The sequence below is a fragment of the Mustela erminea genome, chromosome 6 (assembly GCF_009829155.1).
Source record: "Mustela erminea isolate mMusErm1 chromosome 6, mMusErm1.Pri, whole genome shotgun sequence".
In the NCBI taxonomy this organism is placed as follows: domain Eukaryota; kingdom Metazoa; phylum Chordata; class Mammalia; order Carnivora; family Mustelidae; genus Mustela; species Mustela erminea.
Window position 1 is genome coordinate 62883566 of NC_045619.1, and position 17809 is coordinate 62901374.

General features: G+C 35.1%; 1 protein-coding gene across 5 annotated transcripts in view; it reads left to right on the plus strand.

Annotated features, from left to right (window-relative positions):
• Nucleotides 1–17809, plus strand: part of SLCO1C1 (solute carrier organic anion transporter family member 1C1) — a 61145-nt gene that overhangs the window by 3467 nt on the left and 39869 nt on the right. For all 5 annotated transcript variants that reach the window (XM_032347483.1, XM_032347484.1, XM_032347486.1 and 2 more), the window contains 3 exons: nucleotides 1724–1878; nucleotides 3460–3601; nucleotides 13514–13646. In XM_032347483.1, the coding sequence (XP_032203374.1) occupies nucleotides 1750–1878; nucleotides 3460–3601; nucleotides 13514–13646 (404 nt within the window). In that variant the 5' untranslated portion in view covers nucleotides 1724–1749. The remainder of the gene's footprint in view (nucleotides 1–1723; nucleotides 1879–3459; nucleotides 3602–13513; nucleotides 13647–17809) is intronic.

A 17809-nucleotide genomic window follows, 5' to 3' on the forward strand; every position in this document is an offset into this window, starting at 1 on the left:
TCTTTGTTTACTTTAGTTCTTTGGTTTTTATCTTTTTTCTGTTTCATTCGACTTTCCTTTGCCTTTTTTTTTTTTTTTTTCTAAAGAGAGAGAGGAGGAAGCAGGCTCCCCGCTGAGCAGAGAGGCCGATGTGGGGCTCGATCCCAGGACCCTGGGAACATGACCTGAGCTGAAGGCAGAGGCTTTAACCCACTGAGCCACCCAGGAGCCCCTGCCCATTTTTTAAAAGTTAACTTTAGGGCTTCCTGGGTGGCTCAGTGGGTTAAGCAACTGCCTTTAGCTCAGGTCATGGTCCTGGAGTCCTGGGATTGAGTCCCACATTGGGCTCCCTGCTCAGCAGGGAGTCTGCTTCTCCTGCTGACCTCTCTCCTCTCATGCTCTCTCTCTCTCTCATTCTTTGTCTCTCTCTCATAAATAAATAAAATCTTTTTTTTTAAGTTAAATTTATGCATCAAATAATCTAAAAATCAAATAATTTTTTTTTTTAAACAGGCTTTTGCCATACCCTTCTCAACTCAATTTGCTACTCCTCCACTTCTAATTGTGTCAGGTCTTTCTTTTCATATTTAATTACATATTTCAAAATAAAATTTATTTTTCAGTTTTGAGAAGTTATCAAACTTCAAACTGTGAAGGATGAGGTTTAGTAAACACAGAATAAGAATTACATAAAGTCAAGGTAATATACTCATAGACAGAATAAGCCTCAGTTTTATTACCACAGTACATTTAATTTTACTCATTATCTTATTTCTTTAATTAGTGTGATGAATATACAGATTTCTGTTAACGTACAAATGCATCATCTAATAAATATTAGGGTGATCTAGAAGTTATTTTGTTTTCTAATTTCTTCAGATACATTACTTTTACAGGCAGGCATTGAGCCATATGAAATTCTAAAGTAAGACATGGGACATATAAATACTGATATGAATAGGGAGAAAATAGGTTCAGAGTATATGGTTCTGTCCAGGGCTTGGTAAGGATGGGTGGATGGGAAATTAAGCATAGGAAGGGAGGCCATCTTTCTTACTTCAAGGCAGGCTAAAGTAATTTTTGCCTGACTTAAAGGTAAGCCTAAGGCACAAATCATGCTGCTTCCTTATCTGTCAAAGTAAAATGATATATAAATGGTCCTCTTCTTTTTTTGCCATATTTTATACCTTTCTTCGGATGCTGCAGACCTATAGGACTTGCAGTGTGCCATAGGGAGCTACAGTGAGCATCAGTATTTTCTACCCATTCTGTTAAGATAGATTTAAAAGCGTTAAAGACTTAATTTTCATGAATCAATATTCAGATTGTTGAATTCCTCTTCCTTTTCTGCTTGCTTCTAGTTTAAGCTGGCAAGACCACAAAGTTAGCAAAATTCTGCCTCATTATTTATTCCAAAGGCAACATTTAAATTTCTTCTTTGCAATAATGGGGCTTAAGATGAAGGGATTGGGAAAGAATGCTGGCTAGAGAGTCCTGATAGCTGGATTAGTTAATCAAATATACTGGTTAATTTTAATTGAAAAACTTTGCCAGCTGACTGTGGTAAAGTAAGGTCGCTTCATATCAAATCACGTCCCCTGCATTGTGATCTACTGTGAAATAAAAACATTATTTAATAAATGGTGGAGTTGAATTAATTTTTGTTTCGTTTTTTGGTTTTTTTGTTTGTTTTGTTTGTTTGTTTGGTTGGTTGGTTTTTTACTATTGAAATCTACTTTGACAGGATCAGAGTCAAGGAATATTTTCATAATGGACACTTCATCCAAAGAAAATATCCAGTTGTTCTGTAAAAGTTCAGTGCAACCTGTTGGGCGACCTTCCTTTAAAACAGAATATTCTCCCTCAAAGGAGAAGCAAGAATGCTGTGGCAAACTGAAGGTAACAAACAATTAAATGGTAAACAAACAACTGTAAGTAGTGAACGAAAGAGTAACAAAGAATTAGGTGGGAGGAAAAAGCCCACAGATTAGGTGGAGTCTATGTTGTTGACTCTCCATTCAGATGTGTGCTATGCAATTTCATAATTGATATTTCTGTACCATTACATATTTCCCATATGTAGCTAGAAGCGAGAATTTTTTTCCCTTTTTGAAAAGTGGACTTAGGTGCAATTTATTAAAACACACTCTACCAGGCAGGGAAAGCCGTCTCTTCCTACCATGTAGATTAAATTACTAAATATTATTTTCTGGGCTCATTTGAATGCCCCTACTAAACCGAAGTAAGAGAGAAAAGAAACTAACATTTATTTAGTTTCAACCATGTTCCTGATATTATATTAAGTATAGTTATAATATTTAATCTATAAAACATCCATATCATTCCCATTTTATAAAGGAAAATTTTGATTTTCCTCGCCATACAACAAGGAGCAGGGAAACTTTTTAAATGGTGTCTAGTGTGACTCCCAAGTTCCTGTTCTTTGTACCCAACATTCACTCAGCAAATACATGTGCTTTTTCTTTTTTTATATAATGTTTTATTTTTTAATTAACATATAATATATTATTAGCCCCAGGGGTACAGGTGTGTGAATTGCCAGGTTTATAGCACAGCACTCACCATAGCACATACCTTCCCCAATGTCCATAACCCCAGCACCCTCTATATGTGCTTTTTCACATAAATGTTAACCTCCTCTATGGATATTCCATCAGGGACTCAAGTCTAGCAAAATATATAAGCTAGCTATTAAAAAAATTCATATTCAAATGCATGAATTTACCTTGAATATGAACTTAAACATGAGGATAGTAGTTTTTTTGGTCTGTTGTGTCTCCTGCTGGTACATGCATCACCACTGTGAAACCCAAGTCATGAGTACGAGCCTTATGATAAAATATTAAAGCTTTGGGGGCGCCTGGGTGGCTTAGTGAGTTAAGCCTCTGCCTTAGGGTCAGGTTATGATCTCAGGGTCTTGGGATTGAGCCCCGCATCAGGCTCTCAGCTCAGCGGGAAGCCTGCTTCCACCTCTCTCTGCCTGCCTATGATCTCTCTTTCTCCTTTTCTCTCTGTGTCAAATAAATAAAATCTATTAAAAAACTGTCTGTATTGAAATATAATCAGACTTTTAAAAAATATATATTAAAGCTTTGAATTATGGTTCTTCTTTTGTTTTCTTACCTGTGACTGGCTCCTTCCACTCTTGGCTTCACCATACAGTGGATTTTCCTTTCAAAGCCAAGACTCCTTCAGATGTCCTTTGGAGGAAGGGAAAAGAAGGGAAAGAACAGAATTCAACATAAATTCTGAACAAAATCTGCTTCAGAATTTGTATTTTTAGCAATCTACCTGAGCTTGAGGCTGAAGGAAGCCTGTACCCATGCTTGAGAGAAATCTTCAGTGATAATCTTGTTACATTGCTCTTGGTTTGCATTTTGTTTGTCTATTTATTGAGTTAAGTTTCCAGTTGTGTGTCAAGCTGGAGTCAGACTAAGTGTGATTTCTCCTAATTTCCAGGTATTTTTGGGTGCCCTGTCTTTCGTCTACTTTGCTAAAGCATTGGCAGAAGGCTATCTGAAGAGCACCATCACTCAGATAGAGAGAAGATTTGATATCCCTTCTTCACTGGTGGGAGTTATTGATGGTAGTTTTGAAATTGGTAGGTATTGCAGAAGCCTGGTTTTACTTGTACATATCCTCTATGCATGACTAAATGACATCCTCACTGCATTCTCTTATCTGCTAGACTCTATCTGTAAATTCCTGTTGAGACAGAATTTGCTAGGACCTTATGTTACAGTAGAGGCAATTTGTTCTTTCTAAGCAACCAACAGTAAATTTCCTGCCCCAGGTGTTCACTACTTTATGATTCACACAATTTAGAGTTTCCAACCAGAGTGAGAGACTTTCTTGGAGGAGAGGGTAAGGTTCTATTAGGATTTTAAGTTTGAAGTATTTGGGAGGTATTTTTTACAAAAAGAGTCCTATATCCCAACAGCCCTGTGGATCAAAATTTGGAAGAATTCAAATGGGCTCTACAAAAATTTATTGTAATGATTTAAGAAGTGAACAGTAAAAGAGGTTTCTGCCCAGAGGTCTACACAGAGGATAAAGGAAGCCTATTAATGAGAACAGTAGAGCAAGGCAGGCAAGAAAAATTCTGCTCTCATGTGTCTTTGGGTAGCATTTGACTATAGACTTCTTCTTGGCACTTGAAAAAAACCAAGTGATTTTAGTTATTGTTTTGGAAGTACTTTGAGGAGTATAATCCCAGGTAGAGCTTCCTGAAATAATAAACTACAAGGTTTTAATTCTTCATTGAAGTAAACAGAATGATAGCTCTGGGGTCCTTACTCCCTGTTGGGATTCAAATGTATGCTTTACTTTATATAGAAAAATCTCTAATGGTTCCAGATTTGGCTCACTTAAACTTTCAGAAAAATGAAGAAATATTTTTAAACTCTGCAACAATGACTTTTTTAGTTCGTACTGTATGTTTCAGTTCTTACCCTGAATATCACAGAAAGAATAAAAAGAATGAATAGGCAACATTTTACCTTTAGGGTTTTCTTCCCATATCTGTCTGTCATCATCCTACCAGAATGAGATTATGTAGCTCAGTACTAATCAATAGTTAATGTGCCTACAAATAACTGGGCAGTCTTGTAAAAATGCAGATGCTCATTCTATAGGAAGGGGAATAGGGCTACCTTTCTACAGGCTCTCATATGGTGTGATGCTGTTGAGTCAATGGGCCATACTTTGTGTAGCAAATTTCTAAAGCATGATCATTTGACCCCCTTGTGTAAATTCCTTAGATAAGCCTTGATAGTTGATGTATTCCTTAATGCCTGTCCTATCTATAGACCTAAACTGAGTGAAAGTAAACTGAATCAAGGTAAGAGTGACACACTGAATCACAGGAAGAAACGAGTATGAAGAGGCAGTTGTTACAGATGGAAAGATTAAATCACACAAAAGAACAAGAAATGAGCAGATAGAAAATTATATATCAACTATTAACTATAGCCAATTCTAGATTATGGTATGGAAACATTTTAGAGCCAAAGAGACTTACAATATGGTCCAAATTTCTCTTGGGTCCCCAGGTCCTGATGCAACTTGAGAGATTCTGTATTTGATAGAGAGTACCAGTGTGTCACAGGAAGTGACAGAGGATCCTGAGAATAAGTTCGTAGTAATTCTTCCAGACCATTCTAAGGATGGAATTTATTTATTGAATTAGATACAATAAAATGTCTTAAGATTCTCTCACTTACACTGCAAAACTTTATTCCAAACATCACCAGGTATGCTCTAGATATTTGCAATCCATAATTTTTCAGGAAGGTGGGTTTCCTGATCATGAGCTTAATCTACTCCTCTTGCATCTCTCCACAGTCCTCCCTTCCAGGATTCTGGACCCACTCCCACCTTTGTCACTAGCTCTCATTTCTTCTTCTTTACAGAAAAATTTCATTTATCCTCTGACATCATTTGGCATTATTATCTCATGTCCACATACTGGACACCCCATTTTTTCCCATGTATTTTTTCATAATGAAGTCTTTCTCCAACAACAACAGAGCTGCCAAGAAAATTTTTAAAAAGATGTTTTCTATATCATGACCTCCTAATATTTCCAAATATTCTCTTTCAAATATTTTCCCACATATTCTTAGAAATATTGAAAAGTTTTGCTTTTCATATTTTAGTATTTAATCATCTTCAGATAGATTTTATAAAAATTTTGTTATTTAGAGTAGTTTTGGGTTCACAGCAAAATTGAGTGGAAGTTACAGAGATTTTTCATATATACCCTGTTCCCACAAATGCAAAGCCTCTCTCGTTATCAATATCCCCCACCAGAGTGGGACATTTGTTACAGATGATGGACCTACAATACATTATTGTCATTCAGGGTCCATAGTTAACATTAAGGTTCACTCTTTGTGTGGGATTGAACAAATATGTAATGGTTTGTATCCACTACTCCAGTATCATGCATTCTACTTTCACTGACCTAAAAGTCCCTCTGCTCTGCCTATTCACCCAAACTTTGCCTTACCCCTGGCATCCACTGATATTTTTAGTATCTCCATAATTTTGCCTTTTTCAGAATGCCATGTAGTTGGAATCATACAGTATGTAGCCTTTTCAGTTTGGCTTCTTTCACTTAGTAATATGCATCTGGGATTCCTCCATGTCTTTTCATAGCTGGATAGCTCATTTCTTTTTATGCCAGAAAATAATCCATTTTCTGGATAGGCCTTCGTTTACTTATCCACTCACCCACTGAAGGACATCTTGATTGTTTCAAAGTGTTGGCCATTATGAAGAAAGCTGCAGTAAACATCCCTGTTCAGGTTTTTGTGTGGACATATTTTCATTTTCAGCTCATTTGGGTAAATACCAAGGAGTATAACTGCTGAATCATGTGGGAAGAATAGGTTTAGTTTTGTGAGAAACTGCCAAATTGTTTCCCAAAGAGTTTGTACCATTTTACATTCCCATTAACAATGAATGAGCCTTCGTTTTGCTCTGTGCCCTCACCAGCATTCGGTATGTTGGATTTTGACCATTCTAATAAGTGTGTAGTGGTGTCTCATTGTCATTTCAGTTTCCGGTTCCCTCATGTCGTGTGATGTCAAACATCTTTTCATATGCTTATCTGCCATCTGTATATCGTTTTTGGTGACCTATCTGTTATTTGGCCTACTTTTAAATCTCATTGTTTGTGTTCTTATCGTTGAGTTTTTTTTTTTTTAAAGAATTTATTTATTTATTTGACAGACAGAGATCACAAATAGGCAGAGAGGCAGGCAGAGAGGGGGAAGCAGGCTCCCCGCTGAGCAGAGAGCCTGATGCGGGGCTCGATCCCAGGACCCTGGGATCATGACCTGAGCCGAAAGCAGAGGCTTTAACCACTGAGCCACCCAGGTGCCCCCTTATCATTGAGTTTTAAGTGTTCTTTGTATAATACTGATAACTGTCCTTTATCGGATGTAGCTTTCTGTTCATCCTTTTGACATTATCTGGCACAGAGAAGAAATTTTTAATTTTAATGAAGTCCAGCTTATCCTTTTTCCTTTTTCTTTTTCTTTTTCTTTTTTTTTTTTTTTTTTGATGTTGCATCTAAAAAGTCCTCCCCAAAGTTGAGGTCATCTAGATTTTCTCCTAAGTTATCTTCCAGAAGTGTTATAGTTTCACATTTTATAGAGGTCTATGGTCTCTTTTGCCTTTACTTTTGTGAAGAGTGTAAGGACTGTGTCTAAATTCATCTTTTTTGCATGTGGATGTCCAGGTGTCCCAGGACCGTTTGTTGGAAAGATTATGTTTGCTCTATCTCATTACATTTGCTCCTTCGTTGATGAGCAGTTAACTATATTTATGGAGGTGTGTTTCTGGACTTCATATGCTATTCCACTGATCTATTAGTCTATTCTTTCACCACCGTTACCCTGATTAATGTGGCTTTACAGTGTGTCTTGAAGTTCAGTAGTGTCATTCCTTTAACTTTGTTCTTCTTCATTATTGTGTTGGTTATTCTCAGTCTTTTGGCTCTCTATTTTGTCAGCTTAGAAACTGTTTTATCAGTATCCACAAAATAACTCCCCGTGATTTTGGCTGAGATTTGAATTGAATCTACAGATCAAGTTCGGTAGAACTGGCATCTTGATAATACTGAGTCTTCCTAGTCATGAACAAGCGGTGTATCTCCATTTATATAGTTTTTCTTTTACTTCTTTCATCAGAGTTTTATGGGTTTTTTTCATGTAGATCTTGTACATATTTTATTATATTTATACCTAAGTATTTTATTTTGGGGGTGATATAGTAAATGCTTTTTCAATCCCATTTGTCCATTGCTGGCCTATAGAAAAGCAGTTTAGTTTTGTATATTAGCCTTGCATCTTACAACCCTACTATAATCATTTATTAGTTTTGGGAGTTTCTTTGTCAGTTCTTTTGGATTTTCTAGGTAGATGATCATATCTTCTAGGAGCAAAGACAGTTTTATTTTTTGTTTCCCAGTCTGCGTACCTTTACTTGTTTTTCTTGTCCCATTATATATTTTTTCACTTTTAAAGATTTTATTTCTTTATTTGACAAGAGAGAGATCACAAGTAGGCAGAGAGGCAAGAAGAAAGAGAGGGAGAAGCAGACTCCCCACTGAGCAGAGAGCCTGATGCAGGCCTCGATTCCAGGATCCTGAGATCATAACCTGAGCCAAAGACAGAGACTTAACACTCTGAGCCACCCAAGTGCCCCCTTGTCCTATTGTATTTAGTAGGATACCCAGTACAATAATGTAAAGTAATGGTGAGAAGGGACATTCTTGCTTTGTACCTGATTTAGTGGGAAGCTTTGAGTTTATCGTCATTAAGTATGATGTTAATTCTATGTTTTTGTAGAGGTTCTTTATCAAGTTGAGGAAATTTGTCTCTCCTGCATTTGCCGAGTTTTTATCATGAATGGTTTTTGGATTTTTGTCAAATGCTTTTTCTACATCTATTGATATGAGCATGTGATTTTTCTTGTTTAGCCTGTTGATGTGCTAGATTATATTATTTGATTTTCTAATGTTTAACTAGCCTGCATGCCTGGGATAAATCCCACTTGGTCACATATTCTATATACTGTTGAATATGACTTGCTAATATTTTGTTGAGGATTTTTATACCTATGTTCATGAGAGATATAGATTTGTAGGGATTTTTTTTTATCTGGTTTTGGTCTTAGGGTAATGCTGACCCCATAGAAACGATCTAGGAAATTTCTCCTTTGTTTCTATTTTTCAAAAGAGATTATAGAGAATTGGTATAATTTCTTCATTAACTGCTGGGTAAAATTTGCCAGTGAATCTTTCTGGGCCTGGTGCTTTCTCTATTAGAAGGCTATTAGATTATTGGTTCAAACTTTATAATAGATGCAGGCCTGTTCATATTGCCTGTTAATTCTTAGGGATATTTGGCAGATTGTGTCTTTTAAATAGTTGGTCCATTTTATTTAGATTATAGTATTTGTAAGTATAGAGTTGTTCATAGTACTCCATTATTATTCTTTTAATGTCCATAAAATTTATAGTGATGTCTCCCCTTTCATTTCTGATATTAGTATTAGTATCTTCTCTCTCCCTCTCTCTCTCTTTTTCTTAGTGAGCATGACTAGAGGCTTACTGATTTCATTTATCTTTTTGAAGAATCATCTTTTGGTTTTGCTGATTTTCTCTTCTGAGTTTCTGTTTTCAATTTCATTTATTTCTGCTCTACTTTTATTATGTCTTTTCTTTTACCTACTTTAGATTTAATGGGCTCTTTCTAGTTTCCTAGAAAAATGACTTTAGATTTTTACTATTTCCAAATATATGCATTCAGTGCAATGAGTTTCCTTTTAATCATTGCTTTTATAGTAATAGATTTTTGTTACAATTCTTATTTAGTAATTCCTGGAATATTGTAACCATATTAATATCTAATGTTATCTGTATGCAGCAACCTTGCTGAACTTATGTTAATATTTTTTAACTTAAGTATAGTTGACACAAAATGTTACATTAGTTCAGATGTTCAACTTAGTGATTTGACAAGTTCATGATTTATGCTATGTTAACCACAAGTGTAGTTACCATCTATTCCAGTATCATCAACTATTCCTTATGCTCTGCCTTTTATTCCCATGACTTATTCATTCCATAACTTGGAAGCCTGTATCTCCCCTCTCTCCTTCACCCTCTTTGCCCAACCATCCCAACCCAATGACAACTGGGTTGTTCTCTGTATTTAAAGGTCTGAATCTGAATCTGATTTTTGTTTATTCATTTCTTTTCTTAAGTGGAATCGTATGATATTTGTCTTTTTAGTCTAACTTATTTCATTGATAGATTTATCCGTTTTGTCACAAATGGCATGATCTCATCCCTTTTTATGGCAGCATAATATTTCTCTCTGTGTGTGTGCGTGCGCGTGCACACGCGTGCACATGCGTGCCCATGTACATATGTATACACCTCCTCTTTATCCATTTATTTAAGAATGGACATTTGGATTTATATTTGGGTTGTATTTATATTTGGGTTATATTTGGGTTGCTTCCGTATAATATCTTGGCTATTATAAATAGTGCTGCAGTAAACACAGAGATACATATATCTTTTTGAATTACTGTTTTCATTTTCTTATAGTAAATACCCAATAATGAAATTATTGGGTCATATAGTATTTCAATTTTTAATTTTTTGAGGAACCTCCATACTGTTTTCCACCAGGGCTGTACCAGATCTCCTTCTCACCAACAGTTTCTTTTTCTCCATATCCTTGCAACATTTGTTATATTTTGCCATTTTGATTTTTGCCATTCTAACCGGGATAAGGTGATATCTCATTGTGGTTTTGATTTGCATTTCCCTGATTAGTGATTTGAGCATGTTTTCATGTGTCTGTTGGCCAACTGTAAGTCTTCTTTGGAAAATGTCTATTCAGGTCCTCTGCCCATTTTTATTTTTTTTTCCATTTTATTTTATTTTATTTCTTTTCAGTGTTCCAGCGTTCATTGTTTATGCACCATTTTTAAATCAGATTGTTTGCTTTGGTGTCGAATTATAGAAGTTCCTTATATATTTTAGATATTAACCCTTATCAGGTAATATCATTTGCAAATACTTTCTCCCAGTCAGCAGGTTTTCTTTTTGTTTCATTAATAGTTTCCTTTGCTGTGCAAAAGCTTTTTACTTTGATATAGTCCCAATAGTTTATTTTAGCTTTTGTTTTCCTTGTGTGAGGAGACATAGCTAGAAAAATCTTGCTACAGCCAATGTCAAAGAAATTATTACCTGTGCTCTCTTCTAGGACTTTTATGGTTTCAGATCTCATGTATAGGTCTTTAATCAATTTTGGGTATATAGAAAAACTGATTTCTGGATATTAATTTTGTATCCTGCCACTTTACTAAATTTGTTTATTACTTCTAGTAGTTTTTTTGTGAGGTCTCTAGGATTTTCTATGTATTAGTATAAATGTTAATTTTAATTGATTATCAATTTTAATTGATTATAGATGCTATAGAGTTTTCTGAATAGACAATCATATTGTCTGAAACAGAAGGCAATTTTATATTACTCTTTCCAATTCTAGATCTGTTATTTCTTGTTCTTGCCATATTGCATTGGCCTCAGTACTATGTTAAGTAGAAGCGGTGACAATGGGTGTTCTTTTCTCATATCTGACCTTAATGAAAATGCTTTTACAATTTCAAAATTAAGTAATATGTGTGCTCTGTAGTTTGGTAGATATGCTTAAATGTTAATTGGCTAGCTGAACATAATAAGAAAAAACTAAAAAAAAAGTTAATTTGCTTAAATATTTTTCTTCTCACAAGTGGGTGGTTAATTATATTGGATGTTTTTACTACATCTATTAAGATAACCATGGATTTTTTTCTCCTTTTATCATTTAAGACAATAATTAAGCTATTTTCCTCTTATTTGGTGATACCCTTGCACTTTTGGAACAAATTGCATTTGTTCTTTTCTTTCATTGTCCTTCTCTAGTTTTTGTTTTCAAGGTATATAAGTCATAGGAGGTGAGTTGGGTGGCTTTCTTTTCTGTTATCTAAATTATGTGTGTGGAGAGAGAGGGAGAGAGAGAGGAAGAAAGAGAAGGGGGGAGAATCGGTTACTTAAAAGTTTGGTAAAACAGTTTTAAAGCACTGTGGTTGTATTGTCTTTTCCAGAGGCTAGTGATAATAGAAGTGACTTTTGATATCCAATTTAATTTTTTAAAGCTCATCACCATTAATTTCCTATGTGTATCTTCTGAGAACTCAGAAGAGACACTAAGTAAAGAAAGCAAAAACTCTGTAGATATCACAGACACTGAAGTAGTATTATGTGGTCTTTGGCATACCCACTAATGTAACACAGAAACAGCCTGACACATGAGTCCTTTATTGTGAGGCTTAGATGGTTTGGGAGGTGGGGAGGGTAGGTGATATTGGTTGCAGGGATACGTTATCTATAAACTAAAGGTCAGCTTTCACTGTACTTTAATTTATTAACTGTGACACATTAACAAAAGTATAGACATAATTATCACTGGAATATGACACAAAATTACTTCTACTAAATGCTTAAATATCAAATGAGAAATCTCATATTCAAGGGTTTTTTTTTTTCCTACGAAAAAAGAAGCTTAATTCTTTCTGGAGCCATAAAACTTAGAGCCACTGTGCATGCTAATTTTCTCACTGTCATTATTGTCCTCAAGGCTATAAAAATTGCTGCTCTTTTTGCACTTGACTAAAGCTGGCAATGTGAACAAACAGTAGTAAATTAGATGATTGCTTACAGATGTAAGCAAACATATTCTTGCTAGAAAATTGGAAACATTGAAGGCAGAGCTTCAAAGCAACACTACCCATCAGCCATCACAATCAATTGCTGGGGAGTTGCTAAGTTATTACTCTATCTAGCACTGCAGTTTTAAAAAAACTATTCCAAGTGCAAAGAGCTGAAACTTTAAAAGCCCTTTGAAATCTAAGATCCTAAACAGTGTTTATCAAAGCATGTTCCTGGAACCATCTCCATCAGCACATTTGAGTGATATTAAAATGCAGATTTCTTGGCCTACCCCTAGATCCATGAAATAAGAAACTGTTGGGAGCTTCCAAGATTTTACATTTTTAAGGTTTCTGTTTCCCTTACCACCTCCTTGTAGAATTCTTCTATATAGCAAAATATTTTCCCTAAAGCATATTTAGTAACTCATCACCATCATCAACTAAAACTAATTTATTCTATGCTTCTCTTGAAACATTTTATGAAAGCGTAATTTCCACCTTCAAAAAATTTTGTCAATTATTTTTTTAAAAAGATGGGTACATTTTATGGAAATTCTGTATTTCATAAAATTTGGATTATAAGTAAACATTGAGATTATATAACTGGTATATTCCTGAAGTTTGCTTATGTGAAGTAATTTTTACCTCTGTTTTGAGTCTTTTTGTAAAAAGCACATAGCAAATTATAAAGTATCTTAGTATTAACATGAATTTCGTAATTTGATTTAACAAAGTGAGGTACTGTTGTATTTGTTTTACTTTTTCTATGAAGAATATCTGCTAAAATAAGAATATGTAATGTATGTTTCAAGAGCAAATGGGAAACTGATAAAAGCTTTAATAGAAAATGAAGAAATAGTAATAAAGTTCACTTCAAAATCACTAAGGAAAAGTTAAGAGAGCAATAAAGGAATCCTTCTACAATTTGATTTACTGATAAAACACTTTAAAAGGACAAATAATTAGGGTGGATAAAATTGAGGTAGTAGTATTCATAATTAAAGTATTTTGATAAATGGATGAGATAATTGAAGTAATGAGTTTGCAGGCAATTTCAACAGATTAAAGCAAAGAAAGACAAAGGATGGGAAAGATGGTGGAGAGATATTTCAGTTAAAACAAAACATTGCCAGACCTGCTAAGGACATTCATTCATTTAGTTATATTCACTTAGTTATGCTGATGACTTTTTCTAAGTTAACTAACTGATAAACATTTTATTCTTTGCCCCAAGGGAATCTCTTAGTTATAACATTCGTAAGCTACTTTGGAGCCAAACTTCACAGACCAAAAATAATCGGAACAGGGTGTCTAATCATGGGAGTTGGAACATTGCTTATTGCACTGCCTCAGTTCTTCATGCAGCAGTAAGTCTAAAGCAATTATCTTTTTCTTGCTTTTACCAATTGTATCCCTCCCTTTTTATAATTGCAATTAATTATTTAAATTTAAGAAAATGACACACAGCTTAAAGTGTAATAATTATATCTCATTTTTGCTATATCTTCTTTGGGAAAAATTACAGAATATTTACACTTTTATTTATAATTCAATAATCTATAAAAACTTGTTTTGATAGACTACTGTCGATTAGTGTCAGCAAAAATTAAAGGGACATTTTCATTAGATGTCTTCATTCAAATAATTTATCTTTGGTGGTAAAATAAGTAAGTATTACCACATTGTGATAAATGTCAAATGGCTGTCAAATGGGTAAAGAATGAATGCTGCTGACAATGTGCCGGGTAACTTGACTGGCAGATCATTGACTTAAGGATATATTATCAATTCAAATAACTATTTAGTGTCCAAATATCATATCATAGCATTTTCTCAGTAGAAGTAGGATATGTGTATTCTTTAACCCTAAAGTCTACTTTTGGTACTTTTGCTAATAATTTTGTTAGCATTTGCGTACAACTTCGGTAGTTCCGAAGGTGATCATCAGTATTATATCATCTTACCTTTACCTGTGAGGTAGAAGAGCCTACTTTTTATTTAAGGATCTGACTTTCTCAAGGTTAGGTGCCTTGTAATGATAGAACTGGAAACAGGTATTCTGACTTATTCATGCATATCCATGTTGCCTTCCTTGTCCATGGTTACCTTTGCCAACTTAGAGAAATGACTACCTAGAGGCTTTGAAGCAGGATAATTATAAAAGTTATATATCAAATCATACTTTGATTATTACCCACTCTAGATCATTATAGCATGACATTTTAGAGTTGAAGAGACTTAGGTATGATATAGTCCAAACTTCTTCTTGGAATCCCAAGTTACTTATATAGTCAGATTTTTACCTTTGTGATCAGTCTATAAAAGTAGTACACAGAATCCTGTGTGGGATTTTTTCTACCTATTAGGATGGTTCCCCTGGCCCCATTATTTTTACTTGGAGAGAGATTTTAGAACTTCTGTCTGCTGTTTGGATGGCTGTCCAACCTCCTTTCACAGGGCAAAGGTTTTCCTTAGATCGCTGAGTTTCTGCAAAGGTTCTAGACAGAGCCAATGGATAAGGAGGAGCAAAGGAGAAGGCTAAGGCAATGGGTCTTCACTCTGCCTCATCCTTGCTTGATCAATAGCTGTGCCACTATTATCCATTCTAGTCCCTGAGCCCTCATGCAACAGTTTGCCCAGGGGGTTAAAAGAATTCCATTACTAAAAAAACTAAAATCTGAAAGTAGTTGCAGAGGATAAATAAATCCTTGACTCTTGATATAACTCATTCTGCAGTGGATCAGTAGCTTCCCTGTATGACTTTGGGCATGTTGCCTAACCTCTCTAGGCCTCAGTTGATGCATCCTAAAAATAGGTATTATAGATATTAAAAATAATACCTAGCTTATAATAGCATTGCCGATATTAGATGACACAGCTATAATGCTTATAAAATTTCCTGCTATAACTAGTAGTTTTGCCATTATTGTTAAGTTTTGCTATCAGTCCTCCTTAGATAATAAAGCCACCTGGTTTTAACCAGATACCAGCAATAGTTTGTCTTAAAGGTGTTGGTTTTAGATTAGTAGTTTTGTTACTTCAAGTTAATGATAAATATAAAATGCTGGTATAAGAAAATCAAAAGATCAGACAGGTAGCCAGGTAGGGCTGTCAAAGGATGCCAGAGAGTCAAATACAGATTCTTATATACTATCTTTATATATGTTTAAAGTTATATTTGTTATATTTGTTCATTCATTATTTAGTGTCTGCCATTTTCCTGGCACTGCACCATGTACTGGGACTAGTTCAGTGGGAAAAAAGTGAAATAAATATATATGCAAGTTCTTTATCTATTAAGTTTTCTGTCTGCTGAGGGTTATTATAATAACTTCTTTTCAACTTTTCACAGCATGAATTGGGTACTTGTCCAAAATATCATTTTGGATCTCTGTAAGACAACTATACTCTGTCTGCCTAGGAGAAATACCTTTGATGTCCAACAAAACATAATATGGATATCAATTATTGAGGGCCTAACCCCAACCAACTTTATATGTATTAGCTCACCTGATTCATGAATTTAACAAATACGTAGTGGACCATTGTTTTAGGTAATGAGGATAGAGTAGAGACATGGATCCTAAGATCTCATGGATCTTAGGAGGAGGAGAGAAATCATAAATAAATAATGATATAGTATGCCAAATAATGTTAAATGCTATAGAGAAAATTAACTTCCTGAAGACATATAAGGAGTATGTTGTGGGGAGGGAGGTTTGCAGTTTCAAGTAGGGTTGTCAGAGGGTGGCTCACCAAGATGACAACACTTGGGAAGGACTGAAGGAGATGAAGGGGAAACCCTGCAGATACCTGGGGAAGAGAGATTTTGTGCTGACTGAATGACAAATGTAAAGTTCCTGCAGCAAGAGGGAGTCTGGCATGTGTTTGAGCTGCAGGAAGGCCAGGCCTCTGTAGCAAGGGGAGAAAGAGGACGAGCAAAGGGAGAAAGAGGACGAGCAAGGCGAAAATGAAAGGGGAAAAGGAGAAGCCATCAAGGTTGTTTCTCAAACTTTGATGACATTTGTGTCACCTGAGGCTCTCTGTAGACTGTAGATTCTGATTCAGTAGCTCTCCCATAGGGTTTGGTTTCAGCTGATGCTGCTAGTCTGTAGACTTCACTTTGAGTGGTAAAGTTGCAAACAATTATGATGACTTCAGCTTCTTTTTGGAATGAGGTGGGAAGCCAGTGGAGAGCTTTGAACAGAATGACATGACCTCAATTACATTTTTTTAAATGTCATTCAGACTGCTGCTTGGAAAAATAAGTCTGATGGAGGAAACTTGGAAGGAGGGAGACTATTTTGGAGGCTATTGTATCAGAGTCAAGATTGTGTCCGAGTTGGAATCAGGTCAGATCTAAAATCCCTCATTTAAAAGCATTTAAACCACTGGTCCCCTGTTCAGCTACTTCTCTGTGTCCTTATCCAACAGAGCCTAAAGAGGCACAGACTACATGGATACCCTCATTTTACCACTATGAAGATTGAAAGTTGAAGAAGTTGATTGATTTTTCTAGAGTATCATATATAGTAATTAGTGACAAAAAAGACACTTGCATAAAATTGCATTTTATTTATTTATTCAAAATCTAAATAATGGTTATGTTTACACAGTTGCATTTTGATAGAATGAATTTAGAAAGCTCAAATAATTTTAAATTTTCACAATACTGTTTAATCATTATGGATACTCATTTTAAGAGCTTTGAGGCATTATAACAATCTAGTATCTCTGGAATTATTAAAGAAAGAAAAGTATGTTTATCATGATTTACATGTTCTCTTGTATAGCTAAGAATTGAAAAACAGTTATCCTCACTAAGTGGTTCTTAACCTATTTTGGTCAGAGAACCATTTGATAAATGTAACAAAAACTATAAACTTCTTTCCTTAAATACTAATATATTACAAAAATGTTCTTTTTTGGGAACTTCTTGGAATCGTTGAGGTGTAGATTATGCAAAACTGATATAAGGTGACCCATCTATCAGACTGAATATTTTAATAATTCAGTATATCTCTTCCTTACATGGTTGAGTAGGTTGTTAATATTTAAAAATATTATTCTGATTACTAGTCTTTTGTCACATGGTACCTGAACAAAAGGAAAATCAAGATGATGTTGTGATTTCCTCTTACTAGGCACCTCTTCCCTGAGGGTGCAGTAGAGCAGAAAAGTTGGCTCATGAAGGATAATTTGAGAGGCAGTGTGGCTGGGGAACTGATTGAATTATCATAGTGCTACCATTCAGCATTTGCTCTTCTGTCCAGCTGTTATTATAACCTTACATACAGAGGAAAGGGTGGAATTAGAAATAACTAAGAGCCAGAGCAATAAACTGTAGAAGAAAACAATGCCATCCAGATAAATGGTCCAAAACCCCCACATGTCAGAGAAGAAGAAAATGGAGGCAGAGTAGGAAGACCCTAGGCTTGCCTATTCTCATGAGCCCAACTTGATAACTATCAAATCATCTTAACTACTCTAGAAATTGACCTGAAGACTGACAGAACAAACTCCACAGCTA